Below are 24,050 nucleotides of genomic sequence, written 5' to 3' on the forward strand. Positions count from 1 at the left end.
ATCTCTTCAATGTTGGCAAACATTGTCCTTTCATGGTTCTTTTCAGCTTGGGGAATAGGAAGAAGTCACAGTGGGCCTTGTCCAGCAAGTACGGAGGCTGAGGTATCATAACGGTGCAGCTTTTAGCCCAAAAATTCACAAATAAGCAGTGAAGTGTAAGCAGGTGCAATGTCACGTGAAATTGCCTAGTATTTTTTTGCCAGGAGTTTTCTTCGGATTGCTTTATTCAAAATGGTGTAGAACTTCCAGGTAGTACTCTTTATAGACCTTATGACCTGAAGGCCATAACTCATGATAACTAACTCGTTGAAATTGAAGAACAAAATGATCAGAACCTTCACATTTGATTGCACTTGAGCTTTTTTCAGTCTTGGCTCTTTAGGAAGTTTCCATTGGGCCTTACTTTCAATGTCATACCCTTACAACCATGTTTCAATCACCAGTTATGACTTGTTTGAGCAGTGGACATCATTTACTTCATTCAGCAACTCCTGAGCAATGTTCATTCGGCACTGCTTTTGGTTGAAATTCAATAATTTTGGAACAAAATCTTGTTACTATATATTTCATACCCAAAACATCTGAAAAAATTGCTTGGCATGAGCCAAATGAAATGTCAACATCATTACCCACCTCTCTTGACAGTGATTTGGCAAGTGTCCACAATCATTTTTTTCACTCTTTCAATGTCACCAGTTGTTGATGTGCTGGGACGTCCAGGGCACTTGTAAACTTCAATTTCTTCACAGCCCTCATGGAAATGTGTACCACTAGTAAGTACTTGTTTTATTCATAGAAGAATTGCCAAAAGCAACATTCTACATTTCCAATGTGGTGCTGCACTTTATTCCATGTAAAGCAAAATTTAATGAAAATTCTTTGTTCCATTTATTTCAAAATTTAAAAATTGCTAACCATATCGAAACACGTGTAACTTTTTCAACAGCCAACAATAAACTAAGCATCCAATATGGCTAAAAATGTAAAAAGAACAAGTGTACCAACACATTAAAAAAACTGTGACAATCAGACTTACATAGCCTGGGAAATTAAAAAATTCTGCTTATTGTTTTTATCAAACTTCATACCCATGTACATATGAACGAATATTACCCCGTTTTTTGTTTTTGGGGTTTCTGGGTCATGTAGCATAGCTCTAAAGCTATGTTGCCAGGAAAGTAAAAAGTTAGTTTTACTAAATTAAGCGAAATTTTAACACTATAAGTAAATACGAATTTAACAGAACAGATTAAACAACAAACACATTCACAAACACATTCGGCTTGTAATCAACACAAGTATTTCTGCAAAAATACTGCTAATATTTCAGATGTCTAAGTAATAATAAGGTGAAACTAAAGAAACATTCTGTATCAGCAAATTGTAGTTTAATAAGTTTATAAGATGAACAGATTACATACATTAAAATACTAGATGAAGCTGCAAGAGAAACATGAATAATTAGCTTGATTTTCTATATATTATAACAGGCCTCTACTTATATGAGTAATGAATAAGAGAAAAGTATGCTAGGATATAAGTTAATTATTCAAGCATTGTTGATAAAAAAATCACATTGTTCATTTAAAATACTGAAATTTAGAATCCCCTAAAAATATTAAATTAAGAACAATCTTTCTGCAATTATTATTTTTTTTAAAGATCCAGTTTAACAATTATTTTAACAAGCAAGATGGATAAAATGGTAAGTGAAATAGCATGGATGAAATGGTATAAGAAAATATGCCAGAACTTTTTCCAGTTATTTAACCTGAAACCAGCTGATCTTCTGCAACAATGTATCTTATGGTTAAGGGGTTGATTTACTGCCACTCTATGGGAACTGCTGATATAATTATAGTTATACTGTATTTTTTATTTTACTGCACACTGTACTAAATGACAGAACCAACCAATAGTAAAATAAAATGATAAACAGGCACATAACTTTATAAAATTTGTAAAAGATGATTATGAAGATTTCTTTACCCAATGAAGACATTTTATACTTGCTATTTTCAGAAAAACTAACTACATGTTTGTTGTTATATTACATATAATAAATTGTATTTAATTTATTCCTTTTTGTAATGTAGAAAAATTTAACTGTTTGTTTTAAAATCATTCTATTAAACATAACATGTACTGTTAATAAAATGAAGTAATAGCAAATTACCATTTATTAATCATAAGTTCAAACAAATATTCTATTTAGTAATAATTTTGTTAATTTGTATAAATGATTAAAACATATCTATTTATATACAAACTGCTAAAGTGATCACATCAATCACATCTTTAGAAAACCATCTTTCTCTAGCATAACAAAAACAGAACTAATGTTGTTTTTTTTTTTTTTGTCTTCAGTCATTTGACTGGTTTGATGCAGCTCTCCAAGATTCCCTATCTAGTGCTAGTCGTTTCATTTCAGTATACCCTCTACATCCTACATCCCCAACAATTTGTTTTACATACTCCAAACATGGCCTGCCTACACAATTTTTCCCTTCCTCCTGACCTTCCAATATTAAAGCGACTATTCCAGGATGCCTTAGTATGTGGCCTATAAGTCTGTCTCTTCTTTTAACTATATTTTTCCAAATGCTTCTTTCTTCATCTATTTGCCGCAATACCTCTTCATTTGTCACTTCATCCACCCATCTGATTTTTAACATTCTCCTATAGCACCGCATTTCAAAAGCTTCTAATCTTTTCTTCTCAGATACTCCGATTGTCCAAGTTTCACTTCCATATAAAGCGACACTCCAAACATACACTTTCAAAAATCTTTTCCTGACATTTAAATTAATTTTTGATGTAAACAAATTATATTTCTTACTGAAGGCTCGTTTAGCTTGTGCTATTCGGCATTTTATGTCGCTCCTGCTTCGTCCATCTTTAGTAATTTTACTTCCCAAATAACAAAATTCTTCTACCTCCATAAACTTATCTCCTCCTATTTTCACATTCAGTGGTCCATCTTTGTTATTTCTACTACACTTCATTACTTTTGTTTTGTTCTTGTTTATTTTCATGCGATAGTTCTTGCGTAGGACTTCATCTATGCCGTTCATTGTTTCTTCTAAATCCTTTTTACTCTCGGCTAGAATTACTATATCATCAGCAAATCGTAGCATCTTTATCTTTTCACCTTGTACTGTTACTCCGAATCTAAATTGTTCTTTAACCTAATGTTGTTACACTGGATTAATGCTTAGTTGTATTAAAATTGGTTTAGGGCCTGTTGTTATCAGTTGAATAAAATAAATATGTAATCTTGTTTATAACATTGATATTACCAAAGAGTGACAATTTTACTATGATACGTTTTTCAACTAAACTAATTGCTATTAGTCATCAGTTGTAAAAAACGTACACGAATAGACCGGTTTCGAAGACAGGCCCAATTCACAACATTTTCACACTTTCACAAGCTACAGCTCCAAAACGGTAAGTCGTACAAGAAAATTGTTTAAATAAAAATTGTCTTTTTTTTGAGATTAACAACTTTTCCAAATGCAATACAGACGAAAAACAATTTTTTCTGGTGAAAAAACCAAAAAAACATTTTTTTTTCAACTTCAGCGCCACCTAGTATTTCAATTTAAAATTATACGGCATAACTTCAACAACATTAATTGTGGAGGAGAATGTCTTCTACATTTTTTGTTTTTTAGAGAAAAACTTTTCTCTAAAATGCATAGATTCAGAGAAAAACGTATTTCATAAACTTTTTGAGTTTTTCAAAAATCTATGGGGTATGTTAAAATCTGGAGTTAAGCTTTCCTCATCACCCCTAACATAAGGAAAAAACATCAATCGGTAGGTAAGGATTTTCAATTAAAATTACAAATTGACTGTACTATATGTACATGGATAATAATTGATATGAACACGGATCTGTAAACATGTATCTAAACTTTGATCTTCCAGAACAAACTGAACAGAAGTAAATGAATGGCATGTTTCATTAGCAGTGACTCAGAGTTGTTAGAAGTCAACTAAATCATTAACTTCTGAATTACAAGATATATGTGAAAGAGATAAGCAGTGTTTTTCAAGAACATAAATTTAAGAGTAAATTTCTTGTTTACAACATGAACTTTAGTAAAATTGCATGTCATATGAAACTAACTGAGCTGTATCGTCAACTGACATAAAAGGAGATATTGGTACAGTGAAAATTATTTTGAAGCAGTAACTAAGGGTGTTTATGTGAGAAAGACTTTCACTTTTTGATGAAATGGGATTGTAAATCTTGCAGGTATAATAACTTGAGATAATTATATGAGCATGGTTAAAAATAATACATTTATATGGTTTATGATGCATGAAGAAAACTTTGTGGAATTCAACATAATGGTGTTCGAGCACATTATGTCATTATGAACCAGGTTGTCAGATATCATCTCCTGATGGATCTTTTTTTTTGTTCTGGTAAAGGATTCAGACATTTTCTAGACTAATGGACTAGTTTAGAATCGATAAATAAAAAAATATTTTACTTGCAGTTTACTGAAAGTGTAGTCCACAGTAGAATAATTTTTGTTGAGAGAGTTGCTAGGCCGACATATTTAAAATCATACTGGAAATAAGTTATTAATGTAAATGTAATATTTTGTGTAGTGCTGTTTGTAATTCTATTTAAAATGTTGGATGTCAAATCAATAATTTACAATAAGCACGTCTTTGTAATAAGATTTAATAATTGTTAAAAACATGTACCATAATGGATGAATCTATGATTAGTCTATAGAAAGTTCATAATATTCTGTATGATAATTTAGCATCAGAAAGGTTTGTTAGTGATTTACTTAGAGACAGATGAAGAAAGATTTAGATTATAATGTATAGGTTACAGACTTATTACAATTTTTTTTCTGAGTATAAAAACAACAGTATTTTTTCTTTCTGCTGAAACACTTCCTGATTCCCTCAATAATTAGAAATAAGTAAGAAAATTCATCAGAAATATTTTATAAATAAAAGGTTTGTGTTTTAAAATGTTATTAGTATTGTTTTAGGGACTTCTATTTTTTTCAGCACATTAATTTTCATAGTGTTCATTAAAGTTTATGTTATATTTTTTCTACACCTCATCAACCCAATTTCTTAATTAATATATATATATATATATATATATATACACGAGGGTTATTTTTTTTAAGGTCTGATTGGTCACGAAATTAAAACCAGAGAAAATAAAAAATTTTTTATTTGTCACAAGTACTTACATAGTTACGCTATTTCTCTACATAGTCGCCACTCCGATTTAGACATTTGTTGTAGCGTGGTAGCATCTTTCCAATACCCTCCTCATAGAATGGAACCACCTGTGTTTTCAGACATGTTTCTACACTAGTCTGCAGCTCGATGTCTGTGCCAAAATGTTGTCCTCCTAGCCAGCGTTTCATGTGAGCAAAGAGGTGAAAATCGGATGGAGCCAAGCCCGGGCTGTATGGTGGATGATCAAACACTTCCCAATGAAAACACTGCAGGAGCTTCTTTGTTACAGCTGCAGTGTGCGGCCGAGCATTGTCATGGAGAAAGACAATGCCTGATGACAACATTCCTCTCTGCTTATTCTGAATTGCCCTTTGTAGACATTGAAGAGTCACACAGTATGAGGCTGCAGTGATGATCGTGCCACGTTCCATGAATTCCACCAAGAGAACTCCATTCTGGTCCCAGAACACAGTAGCCATACACTTTCTGTTGGAGAAGGTTCGCTTGAACTTCTTTGGTTTACTGGGAGAATGAGAATGCATTTACTGTTTGGATTGTTCTTTTGTTTCTTCAGTTTTGAAATGGACCAATGTCTCATGCCCAAATTTTTTGAAATTTTGTTCAAAAAATCTTCTCCTTCATTGTGGTAGTGCTAGAGAAATATTAGGGAGGCGTCCATTCTCATTGTTTTGTGATGGTCAGACAGCATCTTGGGAACCCATCTCGCACACAGTTTGCGCTACTGAAGTCTCTCACTCACAACGGTGTAGAGAGCTGACCTTGAAATTTCAGGAACGAATCACTCAATACAGAAATTGTTTAAATGTGAAGCATAATCTTTTTTTACAATTATTATTAATTTTCCAGTTTTTTATTTCAATCTTTTAAAATTTACCAACAGGGTTCGTTAGATATTAACAAAACAGTTATTCCACAAACAGATGAAATAAGATTTTATAATAATGAAAATGTTTATTTTCAGGATGACATTACACTAACATTGGTGCTACCTTAGAATATCAATATAACTATGTGGATGAAGACTTTAAAGGCAAAGTGACTGAACAAAATTGCACAGTATTATCACCTAAGGCATAAATTTAAATACTTGGAAACCTCAAATCAAATAAATTTATTTTGCAAAAAAATTAAAACCTACTGTTTTGCTATAGAGTCTTAATGAAATGCTCTTCTCATCATTAGTAAATATTCATTATGAAACCTTTGTTAAAAATTTCACATAGCCTTTTGCCTTAAGTTGTGACAAAAATGTTGGGTTGTGATAGGTTCTGTGGTCGATGGGTTCCATTACGTCTTTCAGAACAACACAAATTGCAGCGTATGGGATCAGCTTGACTTTTCTCAAGGGCTATGACACAAAAGGTGAGGGACTAAAGATAGTTACAGGTAATGAAAATACAGTCTCATATGTAAATGTTGAAACTAAACTACAATCTATGAAATGGGGTTACAAAAAAAATGTGAAAATGTCGGAAGACACTGTCAGCAAAAAACAGATAGTTCCAGTTTACTGGGACAGAAAAAAAATCATTTTTGTTGAATTTATAGTGTGGCGCTACAATAAATTCAGAAGTGTATCATAAGACCTTAATAAAGCTACAGAGAGTAATCCAAAACAAGCAATATGACATATTAACTCTGAGATTTTCTTCATCTATGACAGTGTACATATGTACATGGCTGATTATACTCGAGAACTTCAGGGAAAGTTTGGATGGAAAATTTTTGATTATCCTGCATACAGCCCACATCTAGCAGTAAGTAATCACCAAGTCTTCCCTCACGTGAGAAATTGGCTGGTAATTAAGCATGGTGACAATGAGAGGCTCCAGGAAGGTGTCAGTGAATGGCTGAAAAACCCAGACGGCAAACGTTTTGACAATGGGATACAAAAACTCATCCCCAGATATGACTAGTGTCTCAATTTATTTGACAACTAGATATAAATGTAGTTTAAGGATGTCTTTTCAAACTGAATGTAATAAATTTTTTCCTACAACTGCTGTTTTTCTTATACTAAAATGTAAGTTACTTTTTGGGCGCCCTCATATTTTTTACTTTATAATAAACATTTTGATTAAATTTTATCATGGTTTCCTTGGATCTATCCAAGCAAAAGGTGGGGTAGTTCCTTTTTTTATCTGTGGAAACCCACCTGATCTAGCCCCCCTACCATCCTCTATTCATCCTGATATATAAAATGTATTATTATGTACCAATTAGAATAAAAGGTTTTTTATTTCTAGAACCAATAATGTGAAAATTGGTGGAGATGAATTGAACTTTTACAGTCAAGTAATGATATTCATCATAAGATCAATAAGTGTTCATAGTTAATCCTAAAAATTTTCAAAAGGTACGCTTACCATGAATGAATACAAAATTACCTGAATTGGGGGTTTGGTATTTGCAAAATGTTTCTCAATACACAAACACAGAAAAAGCGCTTAATAGAATTGTTTCTGGGGAAGTATATGTGTATGATTACTTAAGTCAAATCAAAGTGTGATTCTATGTAATGGAAACATCTTTCTTCACTTTCAAGCATTAATTCCAATGTTATGGCTTCAGCCAGTTAAGATTATGATTATTGTGTTTTAAAATTCTCAAGATCTATTCACTTCCAAATTAAGAGGATAATATAAATTCTGTATCATACTGTCAAGTTTTGTTGATTTTTTCGCTGCTATTTGAAGAAAAGCTTATCAAATGATGGAATAATCCTCTATCATAAAAAATGCCACATGTCACATGGCTCAATCAACCCAAGTGAAAATCGATGGAGTTGTAATGTCTTCAATAACAATCTTACTGTCCTGATTTATCAATATCATTTTGAAAACTAAAAAGTTGTTTTCAAGTCAGCATTTCACAGAATATTTTTTTAACCTTTTCAGATCATGTAGTCTTGGAACTGGTTATGTACGGCGTCAGTTTTAAAATGCTGTTACAAAATCATTTTAATTGGCATCTAAGTCTGTTATTTTGTTTTATATTCACAAAGGAATCAGTTTTATTACAGAATTTTAGACTAGAAAGAATATGACCATTTTTTTCTCAGAAATGTGCTTGTGTGTGTGTGTGTGAGAGTTGTGTATTATAATTGCTATGACGGTTACGAATTTTATTTATTATTTACACAAATAGCTTATCTTACTAGCAACATATCGATGCATTAAAACATATAATAAATTATGATATACGGCACACAAAAAAAAAGAAGGAATTTGTGGTCATAAATACGTCACTTTTACTTGAGGTCTATAAATATCTTTTGTGACAAATGATATTGGTAAACATGTAACACATATCGATACGTAATGAATAACAGTATAAAGTAAAGATGGTTTTTTGTCAATCTGAATAGCCTTTTGAGTGGTGGGGATTTTTATAAAACGTAGTTTTCTGAATCTACTTTCACTTATGCTAACATATGTTACTAATCTGTGATTTATGACACGAGTTTTTCATCATATTTTGCCCAATTTTCAACCGATTTGCTTGAAAGTATTATTTTTTTAATCAGCAAACTATGTTTCATAAACACAAAGCAAATAAAAAAATTTCGCTAATAAAAAACACAGTAGAAATGCGCTAAAAAAAATTCTGTAATTAAATTACCGTAATTTTTGTACAGTTTCAATTTTTTTTGTTACAGGCATAAAAAATATCCAATCGTAACGGTTTTTTTTGGTCAAAATCTGTTAAATCTCTTTAATATACTGTAATTTTTTGAAATTTTTTTCACAAAAGAGCAGCACAAGACTATGAAAGGAGGCAATCAGATAACCAACATGTTTTCACAAAGCGCTAATCAACGTTGGATCATTGTGATGGGAAAAGGTTAAATAGCTAAATGCGATCTATTTATGGATATCTCTCACATTAATAGAAAAATAGCAGAACTCACTCATTATTGGAAGTTCACTTATTAATGCTGATAACAAAAATAGGAAGAATACTATGTTTAGATTATACAAAAAAAAAAAACATAAAATAATAATAATATCCATACATAAACAAACTCAAACATAAATAGAGATCCTATTCTACTTCTTATGAATGATTCCTTCCTCTACAAATCAAGAGACCCTGCAGGTTGTGACGGGGCTTGAATGCTCAGTGATACAGAATAGCTGGATCGAAGGTGCAACCATATGGAAGAGGTATCTGTTGAGAGCCAGACTAAGAAATGACTCCTGAAAGAGGGCAGCAGCTCTTTCGGTAGTTAAGGGTGTAGGTCAGGAGGACTTAAATGGCCATATCTACATCACTCAATCTTCTGAGTACTGCGCAGCTGAAAGCAATGGAAAACTACAGCTGTTTTTTTTCCCAAGAAAATGTAGCTCTCTGCATTTTCATGTTAACAAAGATTGAGGCACCTTCCTTGGTAAAATATTCCGGAGGTAAACTAGTCACCTGTTTGGATCTCTGAGTGGTAACTAATAAGGAGTCACCAGAAAATTAAAAAAAAAAAAAAAAACTTTTTATGAGTCAGCGTGGAATGTTGTAAATCTAAAAAAGGTTGGTAGGTTACAAAATTTAAAAGGGAAATGAATAGGTTAAATGTAGATGTAGTAGAAATTAGCAAGGCTCAGAAAGAAAAGGAAAACGACTTTTGGTCAGACGATTTTAGAATAATTAACTCAGCTTCAAATGAAGGGCAGGCAGGAGTAGGTTTTGTAATGAACAAGAACTTAGAAAAGTAGGTAGAGTATTTCAAAATGCATAGTGATGGAAACATTATAAGGATAAAATCAAAACCTAAGCTGACAATGACTGTTAACGTCTGTATGCCTACAAGTGCCCAAGATGATGATGAGGTAGGGTGTCTATGAAGAAATTGAAGCAATTAAACACATAAAAGGGGATGAAAATTTAATAATAATTGGAGAATGGAATGTAAGCACTGGAAAGGGCAAGGAAGAAATATTGTGGGTAAAAATGAGCTGGACAAAAGGAATGAAAGAGGGGACTGACTTATTGAGCTTTACACGAAGTATAATTTAGTAATTACCAACATCCAGTTTAAAAATCATAACAAAAGAATATACACACGGAAAAAGCCAAGTAGTGCTGCAAGGCATCAGATAGATTATAACATGGTTAAACAAAGATTTAGAAATCAACTCGTTGACTGCAAAGAATATCCAGGAGCAGACATTCATAGCGACCACAATTTAGTGATAATGAAATGTAAATTGGGGTTTAAAAATCTCAAGGAAAGGTGTCAAATGAATCTGTGGAATTTAGAGAAGCTTGAGGAAGAGGAGGTAAAGATTTTTGAGGAGGACATTGCAAGAGGTCTGAGTAAAAAAAGATAGAAAGTATAGAAAAAGAATGGGAGAATGTTAAAAAGGAAATTCTTAAATCAGCAGAAGGAAACTTAGGCGGAACAAAGAGAACTGACAGAAAACCTTGGATATCAGAGGATATACTGCAGCTGATGGATGAAAGTAGAAAATATAAGAATGCTAATGATCAAGAAGGTAAAAGGAGCTACGACAATTAAGAAATACTATAAACAGGAAGTGTAAATTAGTGAAAGAAGAGTGGATTAAAGAAAAGTGTTTAGAAGTAGAAAAAGAAATGATAATTGGTAAAGTAAATGGAGCATACAGGAAAGTTAAGGAGAATTTTGTGGTACATAAATTAAAATTTAATAAAGAAGGTACACCAATTTATAATACAAAAGAAAAGGTCAATAGGTGGGTGGAATATATTTAAGCATTATATGAAGGAATTTAATTAGAAAGGGTGTTATAAAGGAAGAAGAGGATGAAAAGGGAGATACTATACCAAGATCTGAATTTAATAGCATTAAAAGATCTGAATGCAGAAAGGCTCCTGGGATAGACAGGATACCTGCAGAATTACTGTGCAATGCAGGTGAGAAAGCGATAAATACATTCTAAAACTTATGTGTAATATTTACAAAAAAGGGGAAGTTCCATCAGACTCTGCAGGAGCAGGTAAATGTGAAGAATACAGAACAATTAGCTTAACTACTCGTGCATCAAAAATCTTAACTAGAATTCTGTACAGAAGAATTGAGAGGAGAGTGAAAAAAGTGTTAGGAGAAGACCAATTTGGTTTCAGGAAAAGTATAGGGACAAGGGAAGCAATTTTAGGCCTCAGATTAATAGTAGAAGGAAGATTAAAGAAAAACAAACCAACATACTTGGCGTTTATAGACCTAGAAAAGGCATTCGATAATGTAGACTGGAATAAAGTATTCAACGTTTTAAAATAATTTAGGTTTTAAATACTTTTAAAAAAAGTATAGGGGCAGAAGAACAATTGCTAACATTTGCAGGAACCCACTTGTAACAGTAATAATCGAAGAACATAACAAAGAAGCCATAAGAAAAAAGGGAGTCTGACAAGGGTGTTCCCTATCCCTGTTACTTTTTAATCTTTACACAGAACAAGCAGTTAATGATGTTAAAGAACAATTTAGATCTGGAGTAACAGTGCAAGATGAAAAGATAAAGATGCTTCGATTTGCTGATGATATAGTAATTCTAGCTGAGCATAAAAAGGATTTAGAAGAAACAATGAATGGCATGGATGAAGTCCTACACAAGAACTACCACATGAAAATAAACAAGAACAAACTGAAAAAAATGAAATGTAGTAAAAATAATATAAATGGACCTCTGGTAGTCACTGATTAAATTTTAACATTTATAGTGCCGCCAGTTTCTTATTTTAAAATTATAGTACTGTTATACATCTGCTGTTAGTTTTATTTACCACTCAAAGACAGCATACCTCCATCAGTAATGCTTCCAAAATGTCAATCAGATAAATTTTTAAGTTTAGCAAATAAATAAAAATTATGGGAGGAATGATACCAGGACAAAAAAAGATGCTTGAGTACAACCAGCCAAATTTTTGGAACACAGCTCGAGTTGTTGCAGCTGAGTGCAGACAAATATTGTCATGAAGCAGAATGATATTGGTTGACAATAGCCTCCGCATCATCTGTTTTGTATTATGTAATATAGCTACTTAGTGTTTAGCAGTAGGACTGTGATTTTGCTATTAAACACTCCAATTCTAGAAAATGCTTTACATCACTTTCGATGTACTTAGTTTGTTTGAATTTTTTCGGCTTTAAAGGAAATTTTGAGCGATTTGAATAATCCTAATGACTTGCACTGATTTTCAGTAGTGTTTTTTATTACCAGGAATGATATTAAAAATATAAGAACAATGTATGAACAATAGAAAAATTTGTCACTCTTTTATTTTTTATTAAGAACTTTTTGAATCAATTACAAAACATCAACTTTGCTTTCATCCAATTTTTTTGTCCTCTACAGACAACAGTTGATGAAGCCATATTTTACTAAAAATTTCAAGAAGGAAAGGTTTTGAAATGAATTTGTGGTGGACATTCATCTATGTTGACAAATAAAGAATTTATTGAGTTTTGTTAAATTGGTGTTCAAAGTGATAGATGAAAAACTGTCAAGGAACTAGATTAGATATTGCTATGAAGTTACCATATTATTTTCCATAATGATCTGCACCTGCATTACATTTTTCAACTCACTGTTCCAAAAATGCTATCTGCAGATCAGGAAGAAACCAAAAAACTCATATGACACTCAACAGGAGACTTCATCACTATAAGAACAAAATTTTCTGAGTAAGAGTATAACTGATGGGATTGTGTTTTTTAAAATAAAATCTACAGACAAAATACCAATCATTAGAGTGGAAATCAACATCATATCCCTGGTCACAGATATTTTGTTTAAATAGTAGTTATATGTAAAAATTTAATTTCTAAGGAGTTTCAAATCAAAGGAAAAGTTATGTTGGAAGTATTTTTTATTAGTAGGATATTTTTCACAACAGATTCATTTCTGACAGCAGATAATGAAGAAGTAAATACACATAGGTATCCTTTGTTGTTCATGGGGTAAAGTAAGAAGGAAGTGTCCTGAAAATGGGAAACAAAGAATTGGATGTTTTTACATGACAATGCACCAGCACATTGATCCGTGCTTTTCAAGAAGTAGTTTGCACACCTCAAAGTAACAATTCTAGAGCATCCTCCATACTCATCAGACTTGCACAAGCTAATTTTTACTTGTTTTCTCACCTGAAAAATGCACTAAAGTAATACAAGAATGCTGATGATGTGATGGCTGATGTGACGACGGAGCAGAGGGCGATATCTCAAAATGGGTTCCAGGGATGTTTCCAACAACTTTACTGATGTTGGCAAAAGTGTGGAAACTGTTACAGTTGTAGGAAACTACTTTCCAGGAAACGTACTCTGACCCACCAGGTTGGTCTAGTGGTGAATGCGTCTTCCCAAATCAGCAGATTTGTAAGTCGAGAGTTCCAGCGTTCAAGTCCTAGTAAAGCCAGCTATTTTTGCACGGACTTGAATACTAGATCGTGGATACCAGTGTTCTTTGGTGGTTGGGTTTCAATTAACCACACATCTCAGGTATGGTCGAACTGAGAATGTACAAGACTACACTTCATTCACACTCATACATATCATCCTCATTCATCCTCTGAAGAATTATCTAAACGGTAGTTACCGGAGGCTAAACAGGAAAAAGAAAGAAAGAAGGAAACGTACTATAAAACATTTTCATGTAAGCAGTTTTGAAAAATAAACTAATTCTGGGAACTTTTTGAACCTACCTTACCTTGTATCTAGAGGCTTCTGAGAAAGTAAATATATCACTCTCTCAGACTTTTACTGGAAGTATCTAATTGAAAATATCTAATAGAAACCTAAAAAACACTTTAAAGGTGAGTCTCTTTGTTTTCCAAAAATATTTAGTTCTTTTGTGTTTTTATAATTAGATTTTCAATTAGTTTTTTTAGCTGTTTTTCAGTAAAGGCCAAAATATGGCTTGGACATAAGATATAGCTTTTTTTTTTGCAGATTAAAGTGAAATGGCATAATATAGAAGTGTTTTTTCACTATCATAGAAAACCATTATTAATTGCCTTTTGGGTGATGATATTTGAAAAGAGGAAATTAAGCCCAGAAAATAGTCTAATTGTTCTATGTTCAGAACACATTCAGGACACATCAATAATGGAAAAAAGTGAAGCTAAGTTATGAAAATGAAGAATGTTGCAGCATGTATTTCAGGTTATCTGAAATCATTGGTCAGTAATGTTCTTTGTTCCCATAAGGATAAAAAAAAAATCAATCTTCCAAGAAATATTTTGGGCAAGAATGGAAGATGGGGAAGAATTGCTCCAGATAAGCCTCGAGCTTATCTCTAAGTTTTCCTTGTACTGCAGTTCCTCTGAGTGTGGACCATCCTTTTTTTTTAGAAAGGACTTCCTTAAAAAAGAGTCGTTTTTAAAAGTCCCTTACTTCCACCCACCTCTTTCCCTATTACTGGTTCTGGATGAAAGATCTAACATAGCTATATTTAAGGAATGCTTGATATGAGTTTTGTGTCCTTGATGTTATCTGGTGGGGAAGTTGCCTGTGTTTCAATTTGGACTTTCTAACAAATAAAATACAATAAGACAATTTGACCATGTAAATTAGATGATAAAGGAGTGACAAGAAAATTACTTTTACAAGAGATGACAGAAATGAAACCACTGAATAAACCGAAAAATGACAAATAGTTAGGTAATGAAGAATAAAGGTCACTTCTGTATTTTTTTAACAGAAGTGAGAGGATGAAGAAGAGAATGACAAAGGAGAAAAGGAGAAAATTTATCATCCAAGTCGTGAATTTGGTTAAAGGACAGAAAATGTCCATTAGCAATTTAGATTAATTAGTATTTTTAAGGAGCACCTGCTCTCAGAATGAAATTAAATCATGCAGTAGGAAATCAGATGAAACCAGAACTTAAACGTACGATCTGCAGAACAATTAACTAAGTGACTACAATAACTCCATAAGAGAAAATAAGATAACTATATCTATATAAAATAACTACAAGAAAATTGAAATAACTACAAAAAACTCTACTCATATAACAATAAAAAACTAATTCCCAAGTTCTAAACAATTACGTCTTACACATCCAAATAATGGACTTTCAGAAATAGAAATGATTCTAATAAAAGTTTCAATTTCAAATAAAAAAAAATAACTTACCTGTTCTTCAATACGAACTACATCCAGGTTCTCTTTTAACAGTGCAATTGATTCAGAATAACTCAATTCCATTTTACCACCAAAATCCTCACGGTCTTCTGGATCTACACTAAACTGAATTGGCAGCAACTCATGATTAGAATCAGTCAAAGGGATAGCTGAAGCTAATGATACTGTAGAAAGAAATATAAAAACGTTAAACAAATAAAACCTCAAATATTATACGATTTAAGTTTAAATTATGTTACAGGGCGTGATCAGAGGCAGTTGCTCTGACTGGCTGCTTTGTAATCTGTGCTTTTTTATCTTTCCTTTCCCTTTACAATGATATTAACCTTTAAAGAACAAACCTCAATCAATACATTAAGTAAATCATAATTTTCTGTCCTTCATAAATTGTTTTAAAGTTGATAATTTCAAACAATTACAAGTGAATAAAGATTAATAATTTCCAGTTTAACCAGATGAAATACTGAGTATATTATTGTAGGATATTTTCTTTTTCTATGTCCCCAACTGTCACAGTCAGAGGTTATCGACACATTATGAAAATACAGATAGGCTGAAATAAAATAAAATAATTTATCTGTCAGACATGTTTATATGCTAATTCTTCTAACATTATTCATCATTAGATGGTATCATATCAAGAAGACAGTTAAAATATATATAGTGGAGTGGTAGCATCTCAGCCTTTCATCTGGAGGTCCTGGGTTTGAATCCTGGTCAGGCATGGCATTTTTCATATGTTACAAATTTCCATTCTTATAGGGCAAAATGACCAATGCAATCAATGCCCATTATCTCCAAAAAAATAAAGCTTTTATCTTTAAATAAACTTATTAATATCCCAAAAGATTATTATTATTATAATAACTAAACCAACAGATTATTATTATTATGTTTGTTTTAGACACCTTAGGCTATGGATAAAATCAATACTCATTGACTGCATTTAAATTAGTGCACACCAAAACCAAATTTGGTAAGTTACATAGAGTGTTCTTAAGTTATGTGTATACTGTGATTATTATTTATTAATAAGTTAGTAAACTTTTACAACTACAATTAACTTAAATCTTAATACTCCGATAATCTTTATGATGCTAAACATTTCTGATGACAAAACATCTGTCTCAAAATGCATTGAAATAATCAATATGAAGACTATTAAATCTTATAAATTATTTTTTCACATGATACATGTTATTACTAAACATCAAAATGTCAACTGGTGTTGAGAAACTGATGCATCTTTCTGGGGAGTTTCTCAGGTGATAGTTATTTGTAATTGTTTTATGTACCCCTGCAATTATATTGTAGGGTTTTTGCTGCATTCCTTCATCTGAAATAGGTAATGAGATTACTTCCTACTGCTATTAGGATAGCAATTATGTCTGATTATACTTCCCTTTGATTATTGTAATGCTGTATTATTTATAACTATTTTATGGAGGAATTAAACTGCAGATGGTATTAATGCTAATTAATTATTAGTACATCACTGTGTTTTTCAAATATTCTAAGTGATGAATACATTACATAATTTTTTCAGTATAAAAGTTTAGTATTTCCTAAATTTTAGTTGACTGACTTACCTTATCAGTTTGAGCTGTATGTTTCTAGAACTCCCTTCCTAAATATACCATTTATTATTTAAGTTTATACAAGAACAGGAGGTTTTTAACCATTAATTAATTACAATTATGATGAAATAAAATTGAGAATTCCTTTCAACTTCCCTAACATATTTTATTTTTATTTATTTATTCTTTACGTTTGATTTTTTCTTTTAAAGTTTTATGCTGCCTGTTATAATGCTTTAATTACGCTTTCCTGTTTAGATAACTTTTTATTTATTTTTATGATTAAACAGGTACACTATTTAATTCCACAGGCATTTTGAGAACAAAGAAAAAAGTAAAAATCAAACAATCAATGACTTTATTTTTCCTTGGATAGGCCCATAAGAATTACATCAAAACCTTGTCTCCATGTGTCATGATTATATACTTTAGTACCCAATAAGATAGCTATTTCTTTAATGAGAAATAATAGAATACCAACTCTGTCCAAGGACTCTCCAATGTAGATATTCCTCTTCTACTAACAATTAAACTATGACTCAGATGTCTGAGTAAAGTCAAGCACAATATTTTTCTAAAAAATGCAAATCTAAATTTACAAATTTTTCAAAGGAATATATTTAACAAATTTAATTCTTTTATTCATCTCCATTAATTTTATATTAAATTCCTTTCAGCATGCCAACAACAATTAAAAAGACACTGTTCTTTCTACTTTAAATTATTCTTTATCAGTTGCACAATACAGAAGTGTGAGTAAAAATAAGGCTCATATGAAAAGGGCAGCTCATAGTGGCCAGTAGTTTAATAGAGGAAAGTAATCAAGTCAAGTGAGCCTATTGTTAAATTAAGAAAGTCAAATAAGCATTCACATGCAGCAAAGTTTAGATGAGCTAGCATTCAGAAATCAGGTAATAAGTCTGTATATAAAATTTAATAATTAAACTGATTTAATTTTACCAAAAAGAAAAATAATGCTATAAGTTAAGAATGAAATAAAATGGATTTTAATTACAGAAATCAATACACTGGATTAATATAAGAACAAGATTAGAATGACTTTATAGTTTAATGATGTTGATGTGACAAAAAAATAATCATAAAAGAGGAAGATAACAGACTACTACCAAACAATATTTAGGTAGCTACTTAAAAAATGATGATCAGTTATTTACATCTCAAAAATGACACATTGTAAACATACAATACCAGGTGCCTGTGTTTCCATGGCGACAAGTGCTGAGAAATGACCTCCATCATATGCTAATAATAAAGGAGAGCGATGACATTCAGATGCTGAACACTCTAGTGGCAAGTATATACCTCCAAATGGGATCGGTGCCAGAGCTTCACCATTCATGTCCTGTAACCAAAAACTGATAAATTTTACGTTACATTTCAACTCAATTTTCTGCTACGCAATTATTAGTACATTACAATTCAAACAGAAATCTTGAGCTCAATTTTCCTAACTAATAATTACTACTAAGTATCCTTGTATCAAATTTATTATTTTTTTTGCTTTACGTATATCTATAGTCGATACACCATACCCCTTAACAGATTTTTACTATTTTTTGTTACTCAGAATGGAATATGTCAAAGTTAGTGTATATATAACATGTACAAATAACTAATAAGACAAATAACGTGGTTCTCCTCAAGTAGAGTAAAATGAAATACACTTTAGAGATTAGTAAAAATTCATTCAAATGTAATATGCATTAAATAATTTATAATTATAAGATATGATTGTAAAGAAATGATTTATTTATAGCTCCAGCCCATAGCTGTCTAATGCTATTTTTAACACATTATGTTTTATTCACAGTAAACAATACAGTTTGGTAATAAATACACTAGTATTAAAAAAGAATCATGTTCTTAATGAAGATGAAAATAATAAAAAGGAGAAACTTTTTAACATGAAGTTTGATAACATGAAATGGTATAAAATAATAATAATATATACATTATTTAAAGAAATAGTAAAAAAATTAGGGGTGGAACAAATAAAAAACAGGAATAATAGGCAGAAATAACTGAATTTTTGTGACTGTCTCACAAATGTGTTTTATCTTCAAAACTAATTCACAATTGTTATTTTCCAATCTAACTACTGCAAGACAAAATGTAAACCAACACTAAATTAAAAAAAAATCATTACTACTTTCCACTGTATTTCAAAAAATAATTTTTTTTTGTTGAAATACAGAAGAAATTTGTATAAAAGCTATTAATACATTTGGTCATTTTGAAGGGTAGATATTCTCCTTCCTATACATTCATCTATTTACATTTTGAAACGTACCCATTTATAACTAACTATGCTGTAATGTATCAGGAAATAAAATAAATCATATTTTTTGTTATTTTCCTTCCACTGATGTTAATTACAACCGAGTAAATATTTTATTCCTTTTGGATTAGTTTTTATGGCAACAATGATTTAACAGTGGTGATTGAGGGTATATTGTGTGTCATCAATAAAATTAAATAGTTTTCAGCAAAACTAAATACACATTTTTAAAGTATAAATGCAATGGGAAATTGTTTATTAAGTGGGTTACACATAATTTGTCAACTTACAAAAAAAACTTCTTTAAAATTTAAAAATGTTATTTGTAAATCAATTACTACAACAATTATTTATACCTATTCAAGAAAAATATTATAAAATAATATAATCAACTGCGATAGTAAGTTTATGAATGGGAATATTTAAATACTACTATTTAGACATGAGATAATTGCTAAAAAAATAAAATAATACTGTCACAAGTCCACTATTTTCTCAAAACTTTATGGGCCAATACGTTAAAAATAACTACTGATTAATTAATTTATTTATTTCATATAAGGGCAAACATTGTTGATTAGATCAGAATAAAACTAATTACACTGCCAGATCAAACATTTGAATTGGTTTTAGCAAATTTTGGTTTAAAAATTTAGTAAAAGATTAACAACAAAAGTAAAAATTTCCTACTTGAACTGTTTGTATGACACGTATCATACAAAGTCTTACACTAATTGTCTGGAACAAGAATTACAATCAGGTGAGCATCCTGCACAGGTTTAATGAGGAAGATGATATTGATGAACCTTTGCTGTGAATCAAACAGACGTCTAGCTGAAAGAATTTATGAAAGTGAACAGATTCTGAAAGTTTTCAGAATTGATGAAGTTCATTTGAATGTTAAAAAATTGTGAGGTGCAATAACATTTATCCTAAATTATTTTTGTTCTACATTTTTAACAAGTTCTTCTTTTAGTCATGCTCAGTATTACCCTGATCAACATGTAGATATATTCACCAATTTCTCATGCCGTTGTTACTCATAACATTATTAACAAATATGACATGATCAACCACAGATCTCAGCAAGAGATTTTTCTTCAGACTGCAAAAAATAACTGCCTTGTTCACTACATATTCGGGGAAGTGGCACTGACCAGTGTTTTACAATGAGAATACAGAAAATGGTGATGCAAGAATCTATTGCTATAATAATTTGTTTGTTTTGAATAACCAATCAAAAGTAAATTTTGAAATAGCCTTTATATTTTACTGTTGTACATTGTTATTATTGCAATAAAATATTATTATATACCTTTAGAACTGTATCGGCTATAACTATAATAGGTCTTCGAAGTACATGTGCCAACGCTAGAACATGGATCTCTTCTAAGCTCTCATATATATCTCCACCAGAAACATCCCCACTGTGGTCACTAAATACAAAATATAAATATTAAGTTTGATAAATTCTTTTCATAATGAAAAAAAAAAACAAGTATTAGCTACTATCAAAAAGAAGGATTTATTAAGAAAGAAAAAAGTTAGAATTATAAGGTTAAAAATTTAACGATATTAAAATAATATTATTACAGAATCACAAACTTAGCCCAATCCTGCTTCCATAGCCATAAACATTTGTGGGCTACCTTCTGAAATAGTAAGTAGCTGTTTTGAAGTGTATGTACTACTTTAAGAGTTTCTCTCTTCCTTGAAACTTTTAAAAATTTAATTTAATTTTTTGAAATACAAACTCTTGGTGAAAAAGTTCTAGCAAAAAGAAAAGCTAATGGACGAACCAAGGGAATACAGTGCTATTATGGACTGTTATTTTATTTACAGACCCGTAATTCAAATTTAAGATTAAAAATCATGATGATCATTTTTTAGAGTAAACGTAAAAATTAGTTCAGGTTAATGAAGTGCAACAATGTTTATTTAATACAAACTGCAGAAGCAAAATCTTTCTTTGTAGAATATAAGTGTGATTTGTAAGAATGATAAACTAATTTTAATAAATAAAAATTTTTGTATTCAAACTTAGGTGAAAAAGTTTTCACTTGTCACTTACTATTCAGAAAAAAAATTATATCTTTTTAAAATACAACTTTTTTTTTCAGTTACAGCATTAGATCTAAGTAAATAGTAAAATAGATACCTTGCAACACTTAATCTTCTCAGTCGTGGTTCAGTAGAGGCCATATTAACAATAGCATTCCATTCTTGCCTCCACTCAACTTCAGTGTAGACTAGACCAGCTTGGGCATTTAACAAGCTTTGTTGTCTACGCCATCTTCTCCATAGTGCTTCTCTTCTAGGAGATGAACTAAGAAATGCATGTAGTGCTTTCCTTAATGTAAGCAGGCGATCATGGAAACCCCACATAGCTAAAATATAATTATATCACTCAGAAAAATTGTTTCCAAATTTTATATTTTAAAAATACTAGTAACTAAACAGTTATAAACTAACATTTAAAAGCCCTTGTAGTCATTTGCTTTTATTCACTGAAATAAAACAATAATTTCTATAACAAAGGATTGAAACTTGTGCAGTTTTTTTTTATACCTTCAATCTGGTGCACTAGGCAATACTATACCTTAGCAAGTAGATTTTTTCCAATACTATCAATCAGAATGCTGGAAGAAAGCATTTTTAGAAATATACAAAGTTTTATTTATTAAACTCCAGTAACTACAGAGATGTTCAATTACAGCTAACTACCAATGGATTTTTTTGAAGAAAAATGAATTTTGTATTGTATAAAAAAATGACAAGCTTAACGATCATTCTGAATGAAACGTATATGGTACCACTCTGCCATAAAGGTTATCTGTTTAAATGATACAGATAATTCTTTTCAACAGAAAAAAGATGTTTGCTCTAATGATGAGAATGATTTTAAAGAACATTCAGATGATAAGAGTTTGGACAAGAAGAAACAGCTCTAATCACAAATTATGTCAAATTACTGCAGTAAGTAAAATAATATTAGAATAAGTAAAAAAGTAAGTGAAAACTAAAATTTCCAGTGCTGAAGTAACTGCAAAACCGAAACAAAAAAATAAATAAATAAATAAACATATTATACATAGAATTCAAATCAAATTGTAACTACTGAAATGAGATTCTAATAAGATGTACTAATTTTTACATACAGTGGAAAGTAGAAGTGAATTTCAACAGATAAAGCAGAGTGGCGCACAATTATTTGACACATGAATTTTGTTCTACATATTTATTTTTAAATTTAATATGATTACAACTTATATACCAAATACAGTGTTCATGGAAAGTTCTTTTACTCCATGACATGTTCAATACATGACAACCAGGCAAGCAACACATGCACTGCATCAGATATTATTACAGACCCAAACCATAATTCAAATTTAAAATTAGAAATAGTGATCATCATTTTTTAAAGTAAATATGAAAATTAGTAAGGTTGTGTAACAATGCGATAATACACAATGGAGAAGTGAACATCTTTCCTTGTAGATTATAAGTGATTTGTATGAATTAAAAACTAATTTTAGTACATAAAAATTTTTATGCTCAAACTTAGGTGAAAAAGTTTTCATTTATCACTTGCTATTAAGAAAAATGTAGTTATTAGTGATCTGAAATTACGCAATTACCAAAAACTGAATTTAAAAAATCCACACAACATTTGCGGTGTGAGAGGTTGCACCATCTTACATAAACCGTTGAATATCTACAGGCAACTCAGTCGCACGCAGTTTGGATAAAAAATCATTCCTTAACATATCCAAATGGTGTTGAGAATTGTATCATCAAAAAACACAGGCTCTATCAATCCACGACTGGATAAAACTGCCCAGATGTTTAGACCCTTATTGTTGTTTTTCATGCATGATTTGTGATGCTGCTGTCGCCCAAAATTACAAAAAAGCAAAAGAATGATATCTTACTTTAAAAATCTAGTCAATTTTATAAATGTATATTAGTGTGATATATATTTTTTGTCACTAAGTATGATTATAATTTATATGTTCTGTATTTTATGTAAGATGTCATCTGTAAACATAGGTTGTTTAGTCATTAACATATAATTTTGTTGTGTTAGTATAGTCACTTCATATACAGCTGAACATATATGAGGTTTGAATTATAACCTCTACTTAAATGAAATAACTATACTCAAACAGATGACTGGAATATCTTATCTTCTGTAAAAGGATATCCTTTGTGATTTAAAGAACCTATGCAACTATATAGATAATATTACAGTAGTTGATAATTAAATTCCAAAATGTTTACTCCCACTTTTCTTAATTTTTCATAATGGAGAAGATAGGATTTTAATAAGATTGTATTCTTGGAGAGTATTTTTCTTCATTTTCTTAAATTAAGGAATCATATTTCAATATAATAAAAGTATTTATTATTAAAAACACAAAACTTAATTAATATGATTATACCTAAAGATGCGGCATGAAGGAGGCAGTTTCCATCACCAGATGTAGAAAGAGGCCACAATCTTTGACAAACACCAGTCCACCAATTAAGCCTGTTAGCCTGCTCTAATGATACTTATGTAGAAATAGCCATTAAATCTTTTTCCAAAAAAGCTCTGAACTCTTCTAAAATAGGAGTAAAACAAAACTTGATATTAATTATAATATGGACATAATATAACAAAATTCTGAAATATTTGCTTTTAAAATAGTTAAGCGAAAACAAAAACAGAAATTAATAAAATAGTTTATACAACTTTCAGTTTTGATCACACAATTATCACAACTAAAATTAAATTTTTAATAAAAGGAGAAATTAATTAGAATCTAA

The 24,050-nt window shown here is 30.7% G+C and overlaps 1 protein-coding gene across 1 annotated transcript; it reads right to left on the reverse strand.

Annotated features, from left to right (window-relative positions):
- Positions 1-14,669: 14,669 nt before the first annotated feature.
- On the reverse strand, positions 14,670-23,829 carry LOC142317972 (OTU domain-containing protein 7B-like). Its single transcript, XM_075354505.1, has 6 exons — positions 23,684-23,829; positions 21,397-21,625; positions 20,554-20,674; positions 18,149-18,302; positions 15,354-15,526; positions 14,670-14,747 (listed from the first exon to the last, which is right to left on the reverse strand). Exons 2-6 carry the CDS (start codon positions 21,621-21,623, stop codon positions 14,670-14,672), a joined length of 753 nt encoding a protein of 250 aa, XP_075210620.1. The 5' UTR covers positions 21,624-21,625; positions 23,684-23,829.
- Positions 23,830-24,050: the final 221 nt, after the last annotated feature.

This window comes from Lycorma delicatula, chromosome 1, assembly GCF_047948215.1.
Source record: "Lycorma delicatula isolate Av1 chromosome 1, ASM4794821v1, whole genome shotgun sequence".
NCBI classification, from domain to species: domain Eukaryota; kingdom Metazoa; phylum Arthropoda; class Insecta; order Hemiptera; family Fulgoridae; genus Lycorma; species Lycorma delicatula.

Bases quoted from the DNA above. Each gene is read 5' to 3' on its own strand.
- LOC142317972 (XM_075354505.1), bottom strand. From the start codon at position 21,623: ATGTGGGGTTTCCATGATCGCCTGCTTACATTAAGGAAAGCACTACAT. The intron at 18,303-20,553 runs GTATATAATAAT...TTTTGGTTACAG, and splicing joins TAGCCGATACAGTTCTAAAG to GACATGAATGGTGAAGCTCT. The intron at 15,527-18,148 runs GTATTGTATGTT...TTCTTTCTACAG, and splicing joins CATGGAAACACAGGCACCTG to TATCATTAGCTTCAGCTATC.